The sequence below is a fragment of the Lutra lutra genome, chromosome 1, assembly GCF_902655055.1.
Source record: "Lutra lutra chromosome 1, mLutLut1.2, whole genome shotgun sequence".
In the NCBI taxonomy this organism is placed as follows: Eukaryota; Metazoa; Chordata; class Mammalia; order Carnivora; family Mustelidae; genus Lutra; species Lutra lutra.
In genome coordinates, this window is record NC_062278.1 from 122,259,017 (window position 1) to 122,277,775 (window position 18,759).

General features: G+C 49.3%; 1 protein-coding gene across 4 annotated transcripts in view; it reads left to right on the forward strand.

Annotated features, from left to right (window-relative positions):
• Positions 1–18,759, forward strand: part of MYLK (myosin light chain kinase) — a 202,616-nt gene that overhangs the window by 11,265 nt on the left and 172,592 nt on the right. For 2 of the 4 annotated variants that reach the window (XM_047735185.1, XM_047735196.1), the window contains exons 1-2: positions 11,665–11,869; positions 16,359–16,526. In XM_047735185.1, coding sequence (XP_047591141.1) covers positions 11,840–11,869; positions 16,359–16,526 — 198 coding nt within the window. In that variant the 5' untranslated portion in view covers positions 11,665–11,839. Of the gene's footprint in view, positions 1–11,664; positions 11,870–16,358; positions 16,527–18,759 lie in introns of those variants that run through there. The other 2 variants (XM_047735210.1, XM_047735204.1) reach the window with 2 other exon arrangements.

Sequence of the window (18,759 nt, forward strand, 5' to 3'; positions counted from 1 at the left end):
CAATAGAGAAGTTCTGCTTTTCACTTGAGCCCAGAAACCAAGAGGGACAAGGCCACTAGACAAATGGAACCCAGCCCGGACTGATAGGCATGAGGCAGAACAGAGTGGATGGCAAGCGTTCTTCAGTGTCATGTCCCGCATCTCCCCGTATCAGACCTGGGGCTCAGGGAAGTCCCAGAATCTGCTTTCTCCAAGAAAAGTGTCATCTTGGGTAATGCTAAAACCCCAAACTAAGAGCCAAAACTGATTCTCTGCATTAAGCATTAGTGGTAAAAGCTCCAGATGACAGCATTTCGTTAAATGTTATAAAACTGTTAGGAATGCAGCTTAGTAATCAGAAGTACATTGTTAACTTAATAGCTGTATTTGGTACAGATAAGCACATCGGGAGCTCTGCTTTGGGCCTAACCAGCCATGTCTAGCTGGTTAGCTGCTGTGCCCACTGGATAGAAGCTTACCTAAGTTGCTCAGAAGAAAATGTTGCCACAACTAGAGTGGCCGTTTGCAGTGATGGCAGACAGCTACTTCTCATCAGAGTCCTGTGCCGATCTTGTTCCTGGGGAGGAGAGAACGTTTAACACCCAGTAGATGCTGGGGCTGTGTTCCCCTCCACGCTGATGCTGGGAACAAAGTGGTGCTTTTGTGTTGGCTGAGTGTCCCATACGGGATGGAGAATTGTTGGGTTCGGGAGTCAAAACCATGGAGGGTTTTAGGGCCTGTGAACAGGCCAGTGCTCCACTAGCTGTTTTGTTTCCAACCCCCTGTTCCTGGCCTCTGTGGTTCTATCGTTTTTTGCTAATCTGGCCTCCTCCAAGAGGACCCCGAGGTCCTGGTCCTTGAGCTCTGTGCTCCCGCATTTAGTCCTTGGCAGTGGCCCACTGATCTTCCTGTTGCTTGCACTTCCTCCTCTGGCAGCTGATGGGGCCTCCTGTGGGGAAGGGCTTTTCCCCCTGCATGTGAGTGTCTCCATTTTTGAGACAGGGTTGGGAGGGGCACATGCTCTCTTCCCGCCATGGAGAGCCTGTTGAATTGACACCTCTGAGCGGAGGTTCCTCTCTCCAGAAGGGCAGTCACAGCTGACTGTGCTCCCGCTGACACACTGCCAGTCCAAACCTGAGGCCGAGGTTTAGAGAGGCCGAGGCTCAGCCAACACCAGCTCCAGACCCAAAGGACACCCCATCCACCTGCAGTGCTCAGGGACTGGAGACTGAGCCCTTCACCCAGAGAGTGGCCGCTTCAGTGGGGAAGGAGAGGCAGGGCAGGGGTGGGGAGGGCACTCAGGGATGAGGAAGGGAGATCGTGGGAGCAAATGGAGGCCACTAGCAGAGTGAGGACAGAAGGAAGGGTGTCTCCTCACTCTTCCTGCAGCATTTCTGTCATCATTTGGGGAGGATGTAATGTCTAGCACGCTCTGTTTAACCTCTCACCTTATTTATGCTCGTAGTGGCCATCATAGAAACACATAGTGGTGGGTATAGACAGACTGTGCATTTTGATTCTGTGCCGGGGTTCTTCTCTGCTGGGAGCACAGACTTGATGAACCTGGCTTGATTGGCCCAGATGATCAGCATGTGGCCCCGTTAACGTCAAGGTTCTAAGGAGTCAAGAGGGCATTGCATCGTGTCCACGTGCTCTCATCCAGCTGTGGAATAGACTTTGCAGGCAAACATCCGGGGCCTGAGAAGTTGGGATCTGGAAGAAGATTCTTATAGATGTGAACCACAGGAATGAATGAACTTCTGGAATTTCCTTACTTGAGAGGGGTGTGCATGCTTGTGGCTGTGGCTTTTGGCTCCTGGGTATACGTTCTGCTGCCTTGTGTACAAGACTTACCTAATGACTAGCCGACTAGCTAATCGCTTGAGAACCCAAAGTGACTGGTGATTTTCACACAAGTTCCCTTCACACATGCATCCAGGTCCCTGAGAAGAGAGGTTAAGGGTAGCTGGCCCGAGCTGCTCTCTGCAGACCAAAGTGGGGGAGGGCCCCGCAGGTGTGTGGGCTCACAGAGGGAGATGGGATGTGCACATGAGATTAGAAATCATGGACATCTGTATAGACAGATAACATACAGCCAGGAGGGATGCTAGAGGTCTTCTAACCTCTGCGAGGTTAGGCTACTTTCCCAGGGGCCACTGTTAGCAGATCCCATCCCTGAAATCTGGTGGTTCTAGTCTGAGGTCAGCCCTTCTCTCCGGGCCTTGGTTTTCTTATCTATAGACTGCAAAAATCAGCAAACATCCCCTCGGGTCTGTGGGTGTGAGTAATCTAGTGGCAGAGCCAGGACAAGACACCAGGACCTTGGACTCCAGCCTCTTCCCAGATCCTCCCTGTGGCATCTCTAACAGCCTGACACTGTTCCCAAGGGTCTGAACCTTAGAGCCAGAGACCTGGGTTTAAAGCCAGCTGATAAGAAGGAGCTGTTGTTGTTAGTTCTGTGACCTTGAACGTACTGCTCAACTTCTGAGTCTTCTCTTCAAAATGAAAAGAATGCCTATCTTGAGAGTTGCCTTGGAAATGGAAGTAGGTAAACTCCTCACTACAGTAGCTGGCCTCCAGCAAGCATTCAATGGATGAGTTATTTCTGTTTGGAACAATAGGTATTGTACATCACAGTCACCTCGTGTGTCTGAACCTGAGGCTCCGTTTCTGTGAAACAGGAGGGTCAGTTTGGACCCGTGCTTCTCCCACTTTGCCCTCTGCAAGGGAAGTGGAGAAAGAACACGTGCTCAGGGGTAGGGGCTTGGGGGCGTAGCCTGAAGCAGCTTGTGGAAAGCATCACATTTCTTTGAAGCCCTACATTTATTTGTAAGTCTACTTATAGTTGTCCTTTTATACCATAATGTGAATACATTGTTGTTTTTTTTTTTTTAAAGATTTTATTTATTTGACAGAGAGAGACACAGTGAGAGAAGGAACACAAGCAGGGGGAGTGGGAGAGGGAGAAGCAGGCTTCCAGCTGAGCAGGACCCTGGGATCATGACCTGAGCCAAAGGCAGATGCCTAATGACTGAGCCCCATTTATTTATTTATTTATTTATTTATTTATTTATTTAAGAGAGAGTGGGCGCACGTCACGTGAGGAAGAGCATGACAGCAGGGAGAGAGGGGCAGACAGGGAGGGGGAGGGAGAGAATCCCAAGCAAACTCCCCACTGAATAAGGAGCTCCAACTGTGGGGCTCAACCCCATGATGCTGAGATCATGACCAAGAGTCGGACATTTCACTACCTGAGCTACCCAGGTGCTCCAGAATGCATTGGTTTTAATATAAACCCCCTCCCCCAAAATCTTTGAGTATAGTTGATGTTCTGGGATAAGATGGCCTCAAGTGTCCCCAAAGGGCACACAGAGGCGCTCCTGTGGGGATGGAGGTGGGATTGCATCGTTTCTAAGATCCCTCCCAGCTCCACCTAAGGTAAGTGGTACACAAGAACCATGAAGGACCCTTGGAGGGCAGTCTCCCCTGGACCCCTGCCCCTAGTCGGAAGGGGGTGTGTTAGGTAGAGGTAGAAGCAGCAGAAAGGAGGGAGAAGATGTAGCCCCTGCAAATGAGGATAAAGAAGGCTGGAGGAGCAGGGCTGTGTCTGAGCCTGACTTTTGGCCTGTGGGCTGATAGACCTGGCTGGTTTGGGTTGGCAGCCCTCCATCACCCCAGGTAAGTTCCAGGAAACACTAAGCCATTGTTTCTCCTCTGCACCTGGAAGCTGTGCTGGGGATGGGCCCTCCTATCACAGGAGGGCGGGTGAGGGCAAGGGGTGAACTGCATGTGGAGACATGGGACTTGTCACACTGCCAAGGCATCCTCCTAGCAGTTCTGAGGCAGCACTCAAGGCCAAGGTCTGGGGTTGAGCCCAGCCAATGGGAGGAGAGAGGTGGAGATCCTGGAAAAGAGCAGCAGGCTTTGGGGGGAGAACACAGATTTCTGGCCTGTGAATGGGAAGAGAGAACATCTGTTTGTGTGGAAGGGGTGGTGGGGGGTGGAGGGGGGAGGCAGATCTGCGGGTGCTGGTCCAGGCCCTGCATAGATTTGCTAGAGATTAGTCAGTATGCCTGGACCCTCTCTCAGGCATGAGGGATTGAAATGAAGTCACCCATTTGTTTAGGACAAATATAAAGGGCTTTCCCTGGCCAAGGGATTGACTACATTAGTCAGATTTGTACCCATCAGATAGCATTCCGATAAATCTCAGAGAACATCACCAAAGTTGTTACACTGGCAATTTCCTGTTGGGCATGTATTCATTATGATAATAAGATTTAACCTATCTTGACGAATTCCTCCCGAGCATGTTCCCACATAGAGCTAGGATTTGGAGTTAAGAAGGATTGGATTCTACTCCTGTTTTATTAGCTATTTGACCTCAGACACGTCACTTGGTCTTAGTCCCAGCAGTAAATGGGGTTAGAACATACCTCAGCATGTGGCGAAGTGGAGGTGGGTCGGGATTGGAAAAGCATTTTGTAAGTCGTCAGTAGCTTAATGTTAATTCTCAACAAAAACCCTTTTGGCAGCATCAGCAAAGCGCATTGCCGTCCTCTACACGCCCCCGCAACTGAGTCTCCATCAATTTAAAGACTGTAACTCTCTAAACTTCTCTTAACTCAAACCATCCTTTGTAACTCAAAAACGGCCCTTTTTCAGATGCATTTCATTGCTTTTAGGCATGCATGATCATCTCCCTACTTCTGGCACATCTCTCTACTGCGGGGCTCACCTGCCCCGAAGACCCTGGGCCGGGCCACACAAACCTCGGAGATCCCCGCACCCGTCTGTGCGGATACCTGTGTGGCCCCAGTTTCTTCATCTGTAAAATAAGAGGAAAGGGGGTTGGACTAGATGATTTAGGTCCCCTTCCAGCCCTCACGTTCGGCGATCCAGAATTTGGGAGGGTGAGAGCAATGCAATTGTCTACAAGTAACTGAAACACACAACTCAACACTCGGAAATGTGAATTAGTAATCCGCTGTTTGCAGCAGGGCAGTACTTACAGCAATATCTAACTGAATTAGAACATCGAAGTGAAATGTGATACCTCTTATTCTTCATAATAATTGACTACCAATTGATAAAGAATGGTCGACTATTTAATAATCATTACCGAGGGAGGGATTGTGTGCCTGGCATCGTTAGAAGTTTCTTTGTGTGTTACAGTTACCATATATTGGGTATTCCAAGTATTTAGTCTGGGTTAGATATTAGAAGTGGCTTCTAATCCCCACAGAGCCCCACAAAACAGATGTACAGACAGGGAAATTGAGGTTTAGAGAGCTTAAGTAAATCACCCAAGGTCATTCAGCTACTAAGTACCAGAGGCAGGTTCAAGTGCAGCCATTTTGGTCTGACTACAGAGCCTGCGATGGGCCCCCTCGCCGACGTCCATTGGCTGGCTGTCACCCCCTAGCTTGCTCTTAAATTGCCAATTTGTTGTTACTCTCATCCTGGGACTGGCAATTACCCCAGCTGTGTTTTTGATACAGTACTGGGCCTGACCCCAGAGAAGGAATTGGTCCTTTCTCTCTAGCCGCATCGGCCAGCCTGAAATCTTCACAGGGAAAACCCAGCTGGCTTTAGCACCCTCCCGCCTCCAGCGTGTTGGAGACACCCAGCCTTGGCTCCCTCCTCGTTTTGCCTCTCTCGAACCTGCCCTCTTGTCTCGGTGCTAGTCAAGGGTGGAAGGAACCCTAGAAATCTGTAACAGTTTGCCAGGCCTTTGGCTTCAGCCAGAGGAGACAGATTGTGTTGGTGGGAGTAATTAGAAACCAGCTGCAAACTTGGATTTCACATTGGGGCCCATGGGAACTGACACATCACGTTGGCCCGTGCCTCATTTTCCTGTGCTGTGTCACAAGGGAGAGGATTTGCAAGAGTAGCGTCCCCAGGCCTCTCAGTCAGGGAAGTCTGAGCCAAGCACGCACATGCCAGAGGCAGATGGACGACGGCCTTGCCCCGGGCCCCAGGAGGTCCTGCAGGGGCTGTGGACAGCTCAAGGCTGGAGAGAGTCTTCAGACTCTGCCTTGGTTCTCATCAGCGCTCCGCATCTCCACAGCCCTACCTGTCGGCGGGCCTTCCTGCTGCCCCGCTCCTTGGAAGACCCCATACCAGCCCGGTGCCTGAGGCTTGAGCATGGAAAGGCAGGACTCCCACAAAGGGGTCCTCCTCATTCTGTCTCCTTACATCAGTCTCTCCTCCACTCAGCCTGAAGTTGATCCAACCACAGAGCTGTTCTCCCAGGGGAAATGATCCAGGGGATGCTGCCATCTCCCCGAAACTGTGTGCAGAGTGCAGGGGCCATGTTCAGCAGCCAGGCCTGGGCGAGCTCTGTTCATCCTTCATGTGCATCAGTGTTCTTAGAACCTAAGTCCTTAGGCCTGTCCCTTTAGCTCATTGCCACACTCCAGCTCCCTGCAGAAAGCAGAGTGGGTGGCATGTGCTTTAGGCAGATGCAGAAAGAAGGGATGGGACATGCCAGTCTGGGACTAGAGAAGCTGTTCAGAGCCCCTTCTGGGGCTGGGAGTGGTCAGCAGTGTCATGAGGCTCACTTCCTTCCTGGGCCTTCTTTTCCAGAGCTTTCCTAGGCTTCTCTGAAGAGCAGGAGAGGAGGCACAGGCAGACTCATAGTACAGAGTGGTGACCTTTCCTTTACTCCTTGTCCCTCTCCTTTCTAGATCTTCCCTCTTCCCTATGTCATGAAGTTGCTAAATGTCGGCTGGACTGAGGTGGGGGGCGGGGGAAGAATAAAGTAGTAGAAAGAAAAGGAATATGTTCCATTTACTTTATGAATGATACTCCCCCACACTCTGCCCATTAATTTTGCTGTTAATATTTGCCCTTCTAAGGCATTCAGTGGGCTAAGTCACCTTAAGTACGCCAGGAATACTGCTGACGCCTAGTGCATACTCACTAAATAGTAGCTATTATTGGTTCCCTCTTTTTCCTCCTTTTTTTCCCTGGGGATTCCTCTCAGTGTTTTCAGCCCCAATTTCTCTCTGGACAGACTTCATGGAATCAAAGGCTCAGCTTGGGAGTCGGCCAGAGGCTGCAAAGCTGGAATGATCACTTAGTGCCCATGCTTAGCATTAGTTCTGTCTCTGTCCTCATGGCAGGTGCTGGCGTCTTGCAGGTGTGCCTTGGCGACAGGTGTGCCTGTCTGATTCCCGCCCAGCCTATGAAGCCCTGCATGGTGGGCTGGGAGCAGAAGTTTCTTTCCTCCTCCCCTGGTGTCCTGCATCGTGTTCCTGCTCTAGGCTTGGATCCCTCTGCTGAATCTTTCCCACCTGCCCAGGTGTCCTATGGAGGCTAGAGACACAGGTGTCCCCGGGCAGGAAGTGTCCAGAGAGACCCATCAGGCCACACAGAAAGAGGACCGTAGAGAGAGAAGGGCAGTGACTTTCTTAGGATAGCATGGCTGGCCAGGACGCAGCCACAGTGAGTACCAGGGTTGCTGACTATCTCTCTGATGCCATTTACCCTCCGGTGGCCCCCACTGGGGCCAAGGCTGCCTCTATCCTCTGAATTTCTGAGAGAGATCTTAAAACAACAGTGATGTTAACCACAGCAGCTGCTGCGGATTGAGTACTTACTCTTGCCAGAGAATGGGCTGGGCTGCCTTTCATACACATTGCCAACCCTCGTGGCAGCCTCGTAGGTAGTGGGGTATTAGCAGGAGCCCCGTTTTACACCTACGTAAACTAAGACTTTCAGAGGTTTTTATGTGGCTCAGGCCACACAGTTTCGTGGGGGAGAATGTAACATCTGACTGTTGAGGACTCTGTTCCTCTCTGTGAGGCATCCTGGGGATGGGAACCCTGAGCATGGTTTCTGTTCCCCGAGGCGATTTTCGGCGCCCCCACAGACTGAAGGTGGTGGGGGCCACCCCTACAGGAGTATCACTCCTGGGGTTTAAAAAACTCGGCTCAGTTGGTGTGACTTAACAGAATGGAGAGAGGAGCCATGGTATTTGAGAAGGGGATGGTTGGATTAGCAGACTGGGGATCCCAGATTTACTTCTGTAGCAATAATTCCTAGTAACAAAATGAATGAACATTAGGATTATTACTAATTGTGATGGAAATGTGCTTTTTGCTAATTTAGTTATAATCAGGGTTTCTGGTTCTGGCTTTGATTTTTTTTCTTGCATGTGACTTTTATTGCAAAAAGCTTCTCTCAGCCTGTACTCATTAAATCCCAAATTAAGCAAGAATCCCAACAGGAAGAGAGCAGCTCCAGGAGACCAGGCCTCTCTCATTCACACTGTGTGTGCGGTTGGGTGTGTTGATTTGATTTGATCTGTGTGTGTGTGTGTGTGTGCGCGCGCGCGCATATATGTCAGTGTCCTCTTTTAAGAAAATTTAAAAATAACTTTTTGCCAAAGCTGTGGGCACTTGGAGTAGGATTGCTGAGCCGGCATCCTCCTCCTGCCCGTGGTCTGCTGTTCTGCTGATGTGGCGGGGCTGACGTGGGCAGCTCATCTGCCTGCAGAAAACCCAGCCCCTCCTTTAATGTGCTTTTCTAGAGGAAAGGCCCAGGAAGCCCAGGGGACAGCCACCTGCCTTGGGGCTCAGGGCAGAAATCAGCTGGAGGGGACAGAGGGGGCTGTCTTCGAGTGCTTTCACTTGGGAAGCCAGGGACCTGGACCCGTGTCACCTGGAAATGCCAGCAGGAAACTCAGTCCCTCCAGGGCACCAAGACTGAAACATCATCACGCCCATTCCATACACTGGAAGACTGAGAAGCAGCATTCAAAGGATGCATGAATCACATGCCTGGTTTATTTTTACTTTTATTTTTATTTATTTTTTTTAAAAGTTCATTTTATTCTTTTTTTTTTTAAAGATTTTATTTATTATTTGACAGAGAGAGATACAGCGAGAGAGGGAACACAAGCAGGGGGAGTGGGAGAGGGAGAAGGAGGCTTCCCACTGAGCAGGGAGCCCAATGTGGGCTCGATCCCAGGACCCTGGGATCATGACCTGAGCTGAAGGCAGATGCTTAATGACTGAGCCACCCAGGTGCCCCTATTTTTATTCTGGTTTAAAGCCAGACTGACACCCATGTGTCTGGAGCCAAATTCCTATAGGCTGCAGAGGGGTGGATTTTTTTTTATCGGCGGGACCTGTTCACCTGCTTCTTGCCTTACATCCTCTCTCTAATGTTCTCGGGATTCCCGATATGATAAAGTTAAGTGGTGTCCTCATTTGGAAGAGATTTTTTTTTCCAATACCTTTTTAGCCCAACTTTCTATTCATTCATGTATCCCCACAAGTATTTTTTGAGAACTTATCATGTGTTCATTAGTATTGTCGGCACTGGGGACACAGCAGTTAGTGAAACACGCGGGAGTTTGTGTTCCAGCGGGGAAGACGGATGTTAATCATAGAAACACACAACTCCGTGACTTTCAACTGTGAGCTGTGGGACAAAGAAGGATAGGGGATTTGGTGTGTGCTAACATGGGACTAGCCTAATCTCTGTGGGACCAGAGGTCTGTGTGCAGCATTTCCAATCAGCCGTTTTGGACTTGGGTAGTTGTGTTGTTTTGTTTTGTTTTAGATTTATTTATTTATTTGAGAGAGAGAGAGAGGGCGGGGAGGGAGGGGCAGAGGGAGAGGGTCTCAAGCTGGCTCAGAGCGGAGTGCAGAGCCTGATGCAAGGCTCCATCTCACAACCCTGAGATCCTGACCTGAGCTGGAACCAAGAGCCCAGTGCTTAACTGACTGAGCCACCCAGGCACCCCTGAGCCCAAGTATTCAACTTAAAAATTGTTCTTTTAAGTTTCCTCTCAAGCTCTGGTCCATTTTGCTGATCTTTCAGCACTGTATTTTAACACGCTAGCTGTGTTTAGCATGTTAGCTGTTCCTACTTGCTTGGTGTAACCCACAGGTTTGATAGACATGCCTCCCTTGTTTTTGACCACATGGTTGTCCTTAGTTCTATCCAACTCAGAAGGACTCTCCAGTCCCGTTCTGCCACCAGAGATCTCCATCCAAGAAGACTTAGATCCGAATTTAACTCCATTCCTCAGTGGTGAACAGAGTTGTTTTTTTGATTTATTTCTTCCTTTCTTAGCCATAAGATTTTCAAGTATCTACCATGTCTTCCAGAGGTCTGGGTTTATATTCTGTCTTGGTCAAGGACTTAATTGACTTAAAGTCGTTCTCTTCATCAGTATCTGTTTCAGCTTCGTATCTCTCAGGTACACGTTTGTTTAACCATTCTCTTTGGAAGAAAAGATAGAACCAAATTAGATAGCGATTCACCCTCTTTCTCACCCATTCCTCAAAGCCACACTCCATTACTCTTATAAAACCACTTTTCGCTTTCTAGTTGTGGATTGTTAGGAGGACAGACATGACCGCAGATGGTGAAGGGATGAAAGGGGATGGGTTAAAGCAACAGTTCTCAAAGTGTGTCCCCAGGGGATCCTTGGGGTCTCTGAGACTCTTCTAAGGGCCCAGAGGTCCAAATCATCTTTGTAATAAGATGACATTCACCTTTTTCAATCTCTTTCTTTCTCCAGTGGAGTTTCCCAGCAGCTGCAAATGCAGTGATACCACAGTAGACTGAATGTGGAAGCAGATATGAAAATCTAGCTGTCTTCTATTAGTCAGACATTAAAGAAATTTACAAAAGTGTACAATTCTTACTAAGCTTTCTTTTTTGTTTTGGAAAATACATTTTTTCTTTTAAAAGTGTTATTTATGTTAACATACAATGGCTTATTATTGATGTTTTTGAATTAATTATCAGGTTTAATTTTGAATACAGTAAATATTGTTAGCAATAACTCATAAACAAAAACTCTTTGATATCCTCACTAATTTAGAGGAGCATAAAGGGGCTCTGCGACCAGAAATTTGAGAACTCCTAAGCTAGAGAGTAAAGGGTCCCCCGGGTCTTAGAAGAATGAATACCAGTTTCTCAACGATCAGACAGAACCCCGTGGAAAAGCTTAAAGCCAAGTCATTCCTGATTCAGACATGTACAGTTTGTCCCGTGGTGTGAGTTGCCACAGCAAGAGAGATCCCTTTGGAACTACAGAAATCCTTTTCTCCCCCGGAGGAGAAGGACTGGGCTGGGCATCACCGTGCTACCATACTTTAGAGGTATGCACCAAGGGCCCTTCCTGAAGCTCCCCTGGGGTCAGAAGGAGCCCTGCTGGGTCCTGTGCGCAACATGAATGCTTGGAGCCTGGTTCAGATCGCAGCCCAGATTCCTTAAGACAATTGCAGCACGGGAGTTCCCCATCCTCTGTTCTCTGGGCTTCCCTCCCACTGCAGGGATCATAAACTGGGCTTCTTTAGCTGAAGGAAAAAAGGGCAGGGTCTCAAGAGGCACATATCCCATGAGCCCTGTGTGGTAATCCCATGCCAGATGTGCCAAGGGGTGAGTGACGTTCCAGACCAGATGTGGAGCTGGGGGTGTGCCCAGCCCCTCCAGGGGTTCAGCTCTCTGCTTGACAGCGTCCTCCCTTTGCTCCGCACTGAGATTGGCCTCGGCAGCCCCAAACGAGGAAAAACCTGTGAGCTTCCACTCCTGGTCTCAGCGGGACTCCATGGAGAGCCTCTACAGCTGGCAGCCAGGGGTTTCAAAGGTCACCCCAGCTGGGCGGATTAGAACAACAGAGCTCCCTGACTGAGTGAAATTGGCTGCCCGGCAGAAGGCAAGTTGCAACATCTGCGAGCAGAGTCAGGCAGACGCCCCTTAACTTTGCAGTCTAGCCCTGGGCTCCACCGCGTCCCTGGCTCTCCTTCGTGGTCTTCCTCCTCTGATGGACGGACGTTGGACAGGATTCTCTGCAGTCCAGTGGTAAAGCGTGGCTGCCCGTGTGTCCCGACTCATGGGAGAGCTGCCCGGGGAAGAGGCCACGGTAAGGCACATCGGTTCTTGGGCTTATGGTTCTGCCCCACAGTTTGTCCCTGTGGGTCACAGCAAGGCCACCTGGCACAGCCCGTGGCCAAGGAGCTGCTCACTCGGGCAGTAGGCACTGTCAGGGAATGGGTCAGGATCTGAGCGCAGCACAGAGAGAAGATGAAGGTGGGAGAGCAGAGCTGTCATTGCCTGGGGCCGTTGCGTGTGGGTGGTTTGCTGCATCCGAGGCCTGAGGGGAGGTGGGAGGTGGGTTCATGGCTGGCTGCCAGTGCAGAGCCTGCTGGGAGCCCAGCCCTAGAGGGAAGGCGTGTGATTTCCAGGATGCCTTGCTTGCAGGGTCAGGTGCTTAAAGACTACGATCATTTTAAATGTGTGCACTTTGGGTAGGGAAGAGTACAGCTGGTTTCTCTAAACTTGTTCTGCCATCCCTAATTTTTAACATTTCTTTTGAGTCTTTTTGCCTCAGAGTTCACCGTCTTTTGGCCATGGTTGAAAATGTTCTTTTCTGGGTTCAAGAAACAATTTAAAATGCTTTTGATCAAATTAAGGTCAAGTTAACTTAGGGCTGCTTTGGATGATTAACAAATTATGTTACTTGCGAAAACCTTATTTGGAGGTGAGCTTTGGCCCTAGCATTGTGTATAGGGGGCTGCCTCCAGCTCTCTTGGACCTCCGTCTTCCATTTTTTTCTCCTTTTAATTCTCCGTCCTTTGATCTGCATTTAACTGGTATTGATTGAATGAACCGCCAAGCTGGGTGTGTTTCCAGCCACTGAGCCCGGCTCTGCCAGTAGAGAAATTACGGCGAAAGATACCCAGTCCCTCTGGTGTTCTTGACTGGAATGTGGTCATCAGGCTGGATAAGAGATTAGAAGGGAATAAGGATGGTTTGGTTTGATTTATTGTTACTATTATTATTTCACAGATTTTATTTTTTAGTAATCTCTACACCCAATATGGGGGTTTGAACTCGTAACCCCAAGATCAAGAGTCACACGCTCCACTTACTGAGCCAGTCAGGCACCCCTAATTTATTATTATTTTTTGACAAATATCTCAGTTATGTCAGTAACCGTTACTTGCCAGTGTGGATGGATTCTGTTTATGCTGTTGATGGCAGTGGGTGGGGCGATAGGCTGAGCGAAGCTGTTTGGTGTCTCTGGCCAGCCTGGGCCCTGGGCTCTGGTCCTGCTCGCCTGATAGTTAACTTACTACCTCCGAAACCACCTTGTGGGGGACTGGATGTCTCCTGACTGGATTGACTTGCCTGTTCCTTTTCTACCCGTGAAGCCAGACCTCCCCTGAGGGTAGATGACTTCTGTTTTTTGTGTTCTTGAAGCCAAGTACTTTCCCTTTGATGCATCCAGGACATTTGGGAGATTTAGACAGACCTTAGATGATCTTGGATCGGGGTGGTATGCAGAGAGGGTCCTGCATACCTACTTCTAGTTTTCGGCTCCCCAGAAAGCAGAGGGGGAAGAGTCTTGTGTCTTTCAAACCCAAGTCTAAGAGCAGAAGCGGAGACCCATTGCCTGTCCCCCATCCTCTGTGAGACTCCCAAGCCTCCGCCTGTTTTATCTCCCTTGACTGGGGACAGTAGGAAATGCCTCGTCTGGGTCATAGGGGTGCTCTAGGAGGCCTACAGAGTAGGACAGGGGTCAGACTTGGTTTTGGTTTCTACTTCTTAGCTCTGTGACCTTGGACAGGTTATCTCTGAACTTTGGTGTTGTCATTTGTGAGAGAAGCGTAGTCAGAAATGCCTTGCAGGACTGTGGGGACTGCCCTCAGTCAGTTGTGCTGCTAGAACAGACGCTACGGTGCTGAGGGAGGCTGCTGTGGGCCTCAGGCCTGCCTCCCGTGCCTCCTCATGGAGTTCGGCCATCTGCTTCTCACTGCTGGTCACAGTAATCCCACTCAGATCCCCTTGCCCTGAAGGTGATGGGGTTGAACTGGGCTCCTTGCTGTCCTCCGTGAAGAGGACCTGTGTCCTACAGGGTGGGGAGACCGGCTTCTCTTTGGGAATGGAATGATGACAATGTTGATCGGCTACTACTGATTGAACCCCTTTCACGCTGTGTTGTGTGTTTTGTATGGGCTCTCACTCAGATCCTCCCTGCAGCCTTCTGAGGCTGAGGTTATCACCCCCATTTTACAGAAAAGGAAACTGAGGCCAAGAGACTGGAAGTACCTTGCGGCTCATGGCTGGATCTGTGGCAGGGTCTGAGCCTCATGTTTCCTGCCCTCACTCTGAGCCCACCCCGTGCTGAGTGTCTCTGTGGCACTGGAGGAGGCCAAAGGGAGCAGAGTTACCTCGAGGGTATGGTCCTGGGGGTTCTGCAGGATTTGAGAACCCCATTCCTTCCCTACTACCAGGCTACCACACTTGCCACACACATATGATTATTCACTGCTGTATCTCCAACACCTAGCTTCCATATGATCAGTGTTCAAGAAATCTGTTTTAATTGAGTGAATGAGTGTGTCCTGATTTTTTTCCATTAAAATATCATGATGGGGGCGCCTGGGTGGCTCAGTGGGTTAAGCCGCTGCCTTCGGCTCAGGTCATGATCTCAGGGTCCTGGGATCGAGCCCCGCATCGGGCTCTCTGCTCATCAGGGAGCCTGCTTCCCTTCCTCTCTCTCCGCCTGTCTTTCTGCCTACTTGTGATCTCTCTCTGTCAAATAAATAAATAAAATCTTAAAAAAAAAAAATAAATAAAATAAAATATCATGATGACTTTAAAATGATTGTGCAAACATACACAAACACAGTGATCGAAATATGACAAGATGGTAATTGTTGGAGTTGGGCAATGGATACTTAAGGTGCTCGTTTTATCATTCTTTCTGTTTTTCTGTATGTTTGAAATTTTCCATAATAAAATTTTTTTTGAATTAAAAATTTCTATATCAATTCCTATCATTATTCTCCTTGTAAACATACACTTGGATAGCTCCACTGTGTTCCACCAGTTCTTACTATTAGACACTTGGCTGGGCCTTTCTTTGTGTTTCTACTTCCTAGGATTATTTTTCTATTTCTTCTGCTATAAATAATGTGATTAGCCTCCTTAGATATAAATTTTGTGCTGCATCTCTGATTTCTTCCCTAATAATACATTGCTAGGGGCGCCTGGGTGGCTCAGTCAGTTGTGTCTGCCTTTGGCTCAGGTCATAATCCCAGGGTCCTGGGATCGAGTCCCACATCAGGCTCCATGCTCAGCAGGGAGCCTGCTTCTCCTTCTCCCTCCACTGATCCCCCTGCTCATTCTCTTTCTCTTCCTCAAATTAAAAAAAAAAAAAAAAATTGCTAAATGTAGGATTTCTCGGAGGAGAGATGGATTTTTTTCCCAGAATCTTTTTGCCAAATTGCTTTCCAGAGAGATCACACCAACTGATATGCACCCATCCCTCCAGGCACGCATGCCACCTTACCACAGTCTTATTGACATTTTATGTTATCTTTTTAAATGTCGGTGTGGTCAGTTTTTTAGAAATGATAATGGATTGTTCTGACTTTGTATTCTTGGATTCTCACCAAGGCCAGGCCATGTCCCTTTGTCAGTCAGTCTTCGGTGAACTGCGGGGCTGTTTCCTTCTTAGTTGTGAAGTATTCCCATCCTTTGTTTTTGCTGCAAACACTTTATCCCATCCATCTTTCAGTGCTGTTGATGGTATGTTTTGACCTGCAGAAAACCTCAGTTTTACATGTAAATGTGCAGGCTCCCTTGCTGGCTCCTCTGCCCTCACAGCCCCTTGCCACTGGCCAGCTCTGACTGTTTACAGGGGGCAGGAGGGCCCCTGATTAGGAATAGGAGCTCTGGCGCTGGACGCCTGGGTTCAAGTGCCAATTCTGGCTCCTACTAAATGCCGTGACCTTGAGCAAATTTCTTAATCTTGCTGTGCTTCCGTTTCTGATCCATAAAATGGGGATGATGAGATTAACTGTCTCCTAGTGTTTATATGAGAAGCAAATGAGCTGTTGTTTACACGTGCTTAGAATAGTTCCTGGGGAATAGGAAGTGCTACAGAAGTTTTGCTTATATTGTTATCTACTGCTGTGAACCTGTGAGTCTTATCACTTGGAAAAGATTTTGCTTGCATGGCTAATACCTTACCAGCCAAAGAGAAATCTGGGTTTGTCGGACAGAGGCGTACCCTATTACAAAACAAGCTAATTGCATGCCCCTGACACCACTGTTCCACTGTGAGTAAGACGTGGTCCCCAGTCTTGAGCTGGTCCAGCCTCCAAGTGGTGGCTGTGGGTGTCCACTGACTGCCTGGGATCTGACCACCCGGCTTCTCTCATCTCTGCCTCTGTTCCCAGCCTTGACCTCCCTATAAGACTCTGGCTCTCATTAGCAGAGAAGGGATTTGTTGGAAAGTTGGGGAAGGAGGAGCTTCCCAAATGCACTGGGAATGCTGGCCATGCGCAGGGATGAGGGCGGCACTTTGTCTCGTCTGACCTGGTCTTCCTTCCTGTTCGCAGACCATGGGGGATGTGAAGCTGGCTGCCTCAACACAGGTTTCTAAAGCTTCCATCAGTGTGGATCACTCGAGAGCCGGTTCCGTGCCCCTGACCGAGGCCCCTGCTTTCATTGTGCCCCCTCGGAATCTCTGCATCAGAGAAGGAGCCACCGCCAAGTTCGAAGGGAGGGTAAGAAGCATGGCCGGAGGGGAGGCTGGAGAGGAGATGGGGCAGGGTCATCCCTATTTTGGCACCCCTTTCCCTGGCAGGCTGGATCTTGTGGAAGCCTGGTTTTCTTCGGACCTACACATAGAGGGACTATCAGTTTCCCTGACTTGTTTGGTTTATGGTGACTTTGGTCAGTGTTGGAGAACTTGGGGGTGGAACGGGGCTGTTAACATAGGTCATGTTCTGGGTAAGTGCTGTCTAATTGTAGAAGATGACACGGTCTGGTGGCAGCTTGGGTCGACATATGTGCCCTCCAATCTGGACAGCTGAGAACACACTGTCATTTTTCTTTCACTTCCTCCCTCCAAGGAGCGTGTCATTAACTAGCCCTCTCGTGTATCTCCCTTGGCATATCCAGAGTAGTGCAGTGGGAGGTGGGACCCCTTGTCCATTCAGTCACTTTCGCTAACGAATACTGGTCTCTTGCTCTTACCCGGCCTCCATTTCTTCCTCTGCAAATTGGGCCTGGTAATCCCTTGTCTACCTCATGCTAGAAAGGAGGAGAGGAAGACAGGGACATGGAAGAACAGCTGTAAGAATACTGAGGTTAGGCCCACGTGGAGAGGCTTGTCGCAAGCTGCTGTTCAGGCTCCCGGGAAGTCACATCGTCAGCTTGACGTGGAGAGGCTCTTGGACGTCAAGGACATTTGCGAGTATTATTTGTCCAGGGGTATATATGGGGGACCTACCCCAGGAAACACTGTAGAGGCTAGGTGGTGTTATGAATCTACAGTTGAAGAGCAGGCCCCTGCACGAGTACAGAAGCAAGGGCTCAAGCACACCCCTCATCCAAGATGGCGCTGGGCCTTGCCTTTGTTGAAGCACCCCGTTTAGCCTTGTATGGGATGGCCCTCACCATCGGGATAGTGCAGGGCTGCACTGTGGTTCGTGCTCCACGTGGTCCTGTAGTGAGGGCTGTTGGCCAGCGGGGCTGACGTAACAGTCCTTGTCACACCTTCCCCCAGAAGAAGATGGTGGGGAATGTTGGTAACGCTGCTGAGGGGTCTCTGTCCTCTTTCTGGGCCCTGCCAGAATGAGGGCTCCTTTCTTTTGCCCTGACTATGGTCCCACATTCCTGCAGCTGGCAGGAAAGAAGCAGCAAAAAAAAATCCCTGAGGACTTAGAAATGGCTTACACCATGGGAAGGAGTGGCCTAGTGATACAGGCTGTGGTTTGGATGCACATCGAGAAGACTGCTGAGGGAGAGAAGCCAGCCCATAAGGTCACACACTGAATGCCTCCATGGGTATGAGATGTCCGGAGCAGGCAAAGCTATCGTAGATTTGTGGTTGCGGGGCCAGGGAGGAGGCATGGGGCCTGACCACTAATGGCTGGAGGGTTCCCACTGGGGATGATGGAGATGTTCTGGAATGAGATGGCGACGGTGGCCGGACCACTCTGTGAAGGTGTTATACAACACTGACTTTATACTTAAAAGATAGAATATAAAAAATGAACTTGAAAAAATGGCTTAGCAAAACTGATCTCATCTCCAGTACCTTCCCTCCTGCCCTACTGTCTTGGGGAGATGAACTCCATCTCAAATTTGGCAGACACAGGGAGGAAGAGAGGACTTAACTTCCTCTGTAGCATGGTGCTGCTTCTGCTTCCTTTGCTGCCTTTGGAGGTCACAAAGGGACCATGCCCTTGAGTATTTGCTCTGGAATCTTGTAGAATGAGCGTTGGCCCAGGCATCAGCACACTGAGCTCTCTGTAGCTTGGCCACCCTCCCAGTGGCTTCACACCTTCCATGGACCTGGGTTTACTTCTCTGAGAAGACACAACTCATGGTTTCTGTATTTCTGGCCTCTGGGAATGTGAAAAGAAAGTGAGGTGAGGAAGAAAATGGTAAAACCACTTCCCAAAGTTAAAAAGTATAGTAACATTGTAGTTTTTTTTTTTTAAGATTTTATTTATTTATTTGACAGAGATCACAAGTAGGCAGAGAGGCAGGCAGAGAGAGAGAGAGAGAGAGGAGGAGGAGGAAGCAGGCTCCCTGCTGAGCAGAGAGCCCGATGTGAGACTCGATCCCAGGACCCTGGAATCATGACCTGAGCCGAAGGCAGAGGCTTTAACCCACAGAGCCACCCAGGCGCCCAACATTGTAGTTTTTGAGGTAAAATTCACATAACATAAATAACAACCCAGTGGACTGAATGCATTCACAGTGTTGACTGCAGTGTTCTGAAAGTAT